General features: G+C 46.2%; 1 protein-coding gene across 10 annotated transcripts in view; it reads left to right on the top strand.

Moving 5' to 3' along the window:
- The first annotated feature begins 47 nt into the window (after nt 1–47).
- Nucleotides 48–6,313, top strand: part of Plekha8 (pleckstrin homology domain containing A8) — a 54,677-nt gene continuing 48,411 nt past the window's right edge. For 4 of the 10 annotated variants that reach the window (XR_004771150.1, XR_004771147.1, XM_027429659.2 and 1 more), the window contains exon 1: nt 48–331. Coding sequence is in view for 6 of the 10 variants with exons in the window: in XM_027429659.2 (XP_027285460.1) it covers nt 292–331 (40 nt within the window). In the remaining 4 variants the exon portion in view is untranslated. The remainder of the gene's footprint in view (nt 332–6,313) is intronic. The other 6 variants (XR_004771148.1, XR_004771149.1, XM_027429658.2 and 3 more) reach the window with 2 other exon arrangements.

Raw genomic sequence — 6,313 nt, 5'->3', positions numbered from 1 at the left:
AGCGTGCGCGCGACGCAGTGGGCATGCGCGAGCGCGCCGGGGCGGGCGCTGTGAGCTCGGCGGCCGAGGTGAAGGCGCCCGCGACCGTCGCCTCGGGGGCCGCGCCTCCCTGGCCTCGCTCGGCCGGCCGCTCCGCCTAGTTTACCCCGACGGCGCCCGGCGCAGGCGCAGACCCCCGACCAGAAGCTGGTGCTCCCCGGCTGTCGCGGTGAGCCCGCCCCCGGGCCCAGGATGTGAGGCCGGTCCCGTGTCCCCGCGGCGGGCCGGGGCGGCGAGGGGCCCGCGGGCGCCATGGAGGGCGTGCTGTACAAGTGGACCAACTACCTGAGCGGTGAGTGCCGGCCTCCGGGGGCGGCTCGCGGCCGCGACCGAGACGCGGCTGCAGCCCGCAGCCCGGGCCCGCCGCGGGGTCCACCTCCGTGTCGCCAATTGGGCGCGGGGCGGCCTTGCCTGGGCCCTAGGCCGGCTGCGGGGAGCCGAGCGGGTGCCAGCGGCCCCCGGTATGCTGGAGTCTCCACGCAGACACCCTCCCTGTGTGTGCACCTTCAGGGTCATACCCTGCAGACCCAGGTAGCCGAGCGCTGTCTAGCTGGCTCCGCAGTCCAAACCCCGAAGTGTGCGCTAGCGTTCGGCTTTTTTCTGCCTTTTTTTCTTTTCTCCCCTCCGAATATTTCTTTTGTTTCAGACTCTGTCATAAAATGAATGCAGATATTAGCAACCGTGTCCTTGCCTTGTCCAACACAATGGCTTAAAACAGCACCCTGCCCGCTTCTAGCTTTTTGGAAGGCACTTTCCTCAACTATCTAGAAGCTACAACTATTCCTCAGCTGTGAAGATGGCTCTCAGGGAGCATTGTTTCCACCTGAACAGCCAACATTTAATAAATTACACGCCACATGAACTGTGCTGGGTGCGTCTTCAAAGTTAAACTTTTTCTTACTGAAAAACGGGTTAACATTGAACGTGTCAGTGAGAACGCAGAAACCTGAAATCTGCCCATCTAGAGTTGGAGTGTCCACACCCTTTGATGGGACAATTCTGTTGTAAGGACGGCGTGGCTGGGAAGAATTGACACAGTACCTTTGAGGAGGTCACAGCACTGAGCCGACCGAAGTACACCTGTCAGGGCGTACCTGAAATCTCTGTCTAGATAGTGCAGTAATTAGCCCTGAGTTATTTCTTTTTCCTTTAATCACTACCAGAGGGAGTGATGGGAGGTGTTTCCCTTTAAAAGACCTGGTCTTCACTACAGGGATCTCCAGTGATGCCAGCAGAGATTACTCAGAGCTGGGCTTCAGCTTGTTGAATTCTGGGGGCCTATTGATATGCTGCTTATGTGAGGAGAGGAGGCTTAAGCAAGCCATTCTCCTTTTGAGGTTGTCCTAAACTCTGAGAGGTAGGTCTGCATCTTAATACTAAAACGTTGAGGCAACTGCACTCCCCTCCCGCTCTCACACAGACCCCCCCAACACACACACACACACACACACACACACACACACACACTCCACCTTCTCCACCCCCAACCTAATTTCCTTCTTCCTTTCCCTCCCCTTTCTGTATAGAAAGTTTTAGTAGTAAAATGTTCTCTCCCCCCATCTTCTGTAATCACAAATTTTTTCTAGAAGAGTCTTCAGGAATTTTTGTTCTGGGATGCCCATACCATCTATTTTGAGGTTGAGCCTACTTTTTTCTTCCCTGAGTAAGAGCTCTTAGTACTGTTGAGTGGTTTCTGGGTGAATCCTAAAGATGGGCACTGGAGTCATTGCTGCTTGTTCCTTCGGCTTGCGTGCCACTTGCTCTTCATTTAAGGCCCCCACTCCTCTGGCTACTCTTCTGGATATGCTGAGAGCTGTGGTCCAGCACATTGTCTTTCATTAGAAGATGGACTTACTTTGGAAGAGAATGGCACAAGCTCAGGAAGGTCATACTGGTCCCTGTCTCCTTTGCTTATTGGTCTCCCACAAAGAGTTGTTGGAGTGTGAGTGATGAGCTTTCCTAGAGACACGACTACTTTTTTCTTCTGAAACTTTTGTTTTTAAAATATTTTTATTAATTCTTTGAGAATGTCACACACTTTATTTTGATCATGTTCATCCTGCTTCCCCTTCTCTAATTCCTCCTATAGCCACCCTTTCCACGTTCACTCCCCACACAATGTGAGGTTCTCTTCCTGCTAGTGTTGCCACACACTCTCCAGAGGGGGGCCTGCCAGGGATCACACCATTAAGGAAAACTGACTCTCGATCTCCTAGCAACTATCAAATGCCAGTAGTTACTCAGTACTGGGAATTCATGCCCTGCCCCCAATTCTGCTGGGAATTTGTCTGGCCTTAGCTTACAAAAGTCTTGTGGATGTTTTCACAATCACTGAGTGCATATGAGCAACTGTCCTGTTGTGTCCAGAAAACATTTGTTTCCTTGATGTTATCTACCATCCTTGGGTTTGACTGTCTTTTCACCTACTCTTCCACCGAGATCCCTGGGCCTTAGGAGTAGGGCGTGACCTGTTTGTTCCCTTTAGGACTGAGCACTCCAGTCTCTTCGTTTTCTGCACAACGACCAGCGGAGGGTCTCTGTATTAATTGCTATCCACAATGATGAGAGACTTAGTTCTCTGATAATTATTAAGCAATGGGTATAGGAATAAATCATTAAAAGTTGATTTAGTGCTATGTCTCCTCTTGGGCCTGTCTGTCACCTATCTAATCACAAATTCTTGGCCCTATTAACAGTGCCAGGAATGGGTTCCATTTCACAGAGCAGGCTTTAGATGCAATCAGAAAGTCATTAGTTATGTTCATGATGTCCATGCCACTGTTGTACAAGTAGGTATATCTTGTGAAGCCTGTCGTTACTGTAGTTGATAGGGGGTCACAGCTGAGTGAGAGTGAAGATTGCATTTTCCCCTGCTAGCATGCATGGCACCTTCCAGCAGTAGGAAAGCTAGCCAGTAGAGATAAGGTTCAGCACCAGTGTATTACTGTGTTCTGTGATTCCAATATGTGGTATATGAAGCCTATTTTAAAAACTTTTTGCTTACAGTTTTCATATAGTTACTTTAGAATATGTATCCAGAGGTTTCTTGTGAAATTTTCTCCAAAAAGATCTCATAACCTGTCCCTTTTATGTAGCTTGTGTATTTCTGCTTGTGAAAAGCCTGATAAGAGATACTAGGTGTCTGGTGCAGGGTGTAGTAATGAACACCTTTAATCCCAGAACTCAGGAGACAGACACAGGTGAATCTTTGTGAGTTCCAGGACAGCCAGAGCTATGTAGTGAAACCCTGTCACAAACAAACAAACAGAAGGACATGTCGAATTTGAGTAGAAAACTTGAGTATATTCATTCACCTACTAAATCTTTGGCGAATGTATTCATTTCTCTTTTGTAGTACTAGGGATCAACCCAGGCCTTGTGTTGCTGGGCACATGTTCTTGCCACTTGCAAACCCTGATGATGATTCCATTTGCCAACTGCTTGTTCCCGGGAACTATGCTAGGCACAGGGGAAGTAATATTGAACAGGCAGACAGCTCTCCTGCCCTGTTTGTGCCTATGGTCTAGCCAGTTAGAAAGACTGGATTAGTTAGAAGCAGGTTGCAAAAGTGTGTGTTAGGCTGGGGACAGATAGGAGATTGGTCTGGGCTGTGGGGAAAAACTGCTTTAGTAAATAGGGCCAGAAGCTAAGTCAGCCTAACTAGGCATGTGGGCCAAGACAGCTTGCAGTCGAAGGCAGCGTGGGAGAATTTGCGACACAGGAGTGAAGTGTGAGGTCTTCAAACAGGGTAGGGACTAGGAGTCTACGCAGAGACAAGGATCCATCTGACTGGAGACAGCAGATATACTAGGGCATTTGGGAAGCCTTACCGTGGCCCGTGTAGGCTGTATGGTGTGGTGTGATGTGGGTGTTTATGCGCATGTTCAAGTGTGCATGTGTGTGAAATTTAAACAAGCTACTCTGTTTGCAGCATACAAAGTTTTCCAGTTTCAGGTCTGGGGTCAAAGCTCTGTGGAAAAGTTTGCCTATCATGCATAAAAGATCAAGTGTTTTGTTTTTGCCGGGCATGCTAGTGGCAAATACCTGTAATCCTAGCACTCATGATGCTGAGACATTGTAGGTGTAGGCTTGCCTGGGCTGCATAGTAAGACCTTCTCTCTCTACATAGTTCTACTGCACTTACTGTGTCTTGGCAAACGATGCCATCATTTTTATAGATATCTGTTACTGAAAGTTAGAAGTGCTGGGGTTAAAGGCATGCATCACCACCACCCAGCTAATCTGGAATATTTAAAAGGAATGAATAATATGTCTTGTTATATGTATGGTATATAACTGCTAGGCACTGTTTTCTCCCTATTCATACCTTTTAAAACCTAAAATGTAGTCAGTGTCTTCCAAGCAGGGCTGTTGGCTATGGTCAATGAGAGCTGGACTTAGACAGCAGCTCCATCACTGCCAGTGCCAGTCACTTGGCCCCTTTTGAACTTTAGTGTCTTCTTCCCCCATAAAAAGAATGTGATTTACTAGTTTAATTCTAAGACTAAAAACACATCAGCACTTACAATGTGTTACTTGCTATTCTGAACACTCTGAATTTGAACCTTACACCAACCTTGAGAAGCCTTTATCATTCCCACTTTTGAGATGAAGGCATTGAATCACAGTTAGTAAGTGGCTCCAGAGTCATGGCTCCATTGCATAATATTGTCAAAGGTCCCTCCTGCTTGATCATTATATAATGCCAGCTGATTCATAATGTACCTATATTTGAAGCATGTTTGACCTAGAATGCAGAACTGTTTGAGGAGAGGAGTTGAGCAGTGAGGGAGGCTTTGAGCACGGAATCCTTGGAACACTCAGCATGTGTTTAACCACAGAAAGTCTCCAGCTCTTCTCTCTGCTTTGCCAATTTTCCTGCCCACTTAGCAGACAGGAGGGCTGTAGCCTCAAGCTCTAACCAGTTGCAAGTTTCTTGAGCAGGTTGGGCACAAACACATTGCAGTACTGCATTCCAGAAACAACAGAAGCCTTACATCATGCTGACCAGGTGGCTGCCAGTGAAGAGGCACTGTGATATTTCCCCCAGGTGGCAGAAGTGGTTCTTGCCCTATACCTTTATGTTAAGGGGACATCTAGAACATGGTAACCCAGCGTAGGAGTCATGGTCTCACAGATACTTGTTCACATTTTCTGTTGTTGTAATTGTAACATCCTTATTGAAATAATGATTCAGAGACCTTAAATTTTACCCATTTACAATATACGCTGTTGTGTACACACACAGTGCAACCATTACTACCATCGATTTTAGAGCATTCCATGGCCCTGCCTCCTCCTGTCCTTCCTTAGCAGTCTCCATTGCATTTGTATAGATTTGCCTAGTCTAGCTATTTTCTATGTCATTTACTTTTCTTGTCATTGACAGAATACCTGACAGAAATAACTTAAAGAAAGAAGGACTTACTCAGGCTAACAACTTAGGGAACACAGTACATCATGCCTGGAGAGGCATGGCAGTGTGAACAGCCGTGGCTGTGTCATCAAGAGCATGCAGCAGCTGGTTACATTGCCAGGCAGTTGGGAAACAAAGCTTGGATCAAAAGTGGAGCTGGCCTGTAATCCTCAAGCCTCACCTCAGGTCCCATCCAGAAGCTTCCACAACCTCCCAGAACAGTTTGAACAGCTGGATTCTGACTGTTTAAACAAATCACATGATTTCAGCATTTTTGTTGTTGTTGTTTACCCATGCCCTGGCATGTATTGATTTACTTCTTACTGCCAAATAATGCTTCATTGCATACTGTGTTTTGCACATGTGTTCTTCAATAGGTGGGCTTGGGATTGCTGCATATAGGGACTAATATTGTAATGAACATTTTGAGCAAGATTTCTGTATAGATATCTCATTTCTTTTGGATGCATATGTCTAGAAGTGGATTTGTCCAGTTGTACAAGAATTCTTTTTTAACAGTTTTCGAAAGTGCCCAATTGTTTTCCAGTCTTCACACCACAGTTTTTACTAGCAATCAAGGTTCAGTTTCTTTACATCCTAGCTAATATTTCTTACTTTATTTCATGTTATAGCTAATCCTACTGACATGAACTAATTTATGCTTCCCTAACTATAGGTGTTGACCATCTTTTTTATTGCTTATAAGCCATTGAGAAATGTCTATTTACATCTTTGCTCACTTGCTAATTGGGTTTCTTTCTCCTTATGGAATTGTAATAGTTCTTTAGTGTAGATGTCAGTTTCTTATCAGATGTATGGATTTAAATACCTATTCTGTGGGTTGTCTTTTTTATTTTT

The sequence above is a fragment of the Cricetulus griseus genome, chromosome 8 (genome assembly GCF_003668045.3).
Source record: "Cricetulus griseus strain 17A/GY chromosome 8, alternate assembly CriGri-PICRH-1.0, whole genome shotgun sequence".
In the NCBI taxonomy this organism is placed as follows: Eukaryota; Metazoa; Chordata; class Mammalia; order Rodentia; family Cricetidae; genus Cricetulus; species Cricetulus griseus.
This window is presented reverse-complemented; position numbering and strand designations above follow the sequence as displayed.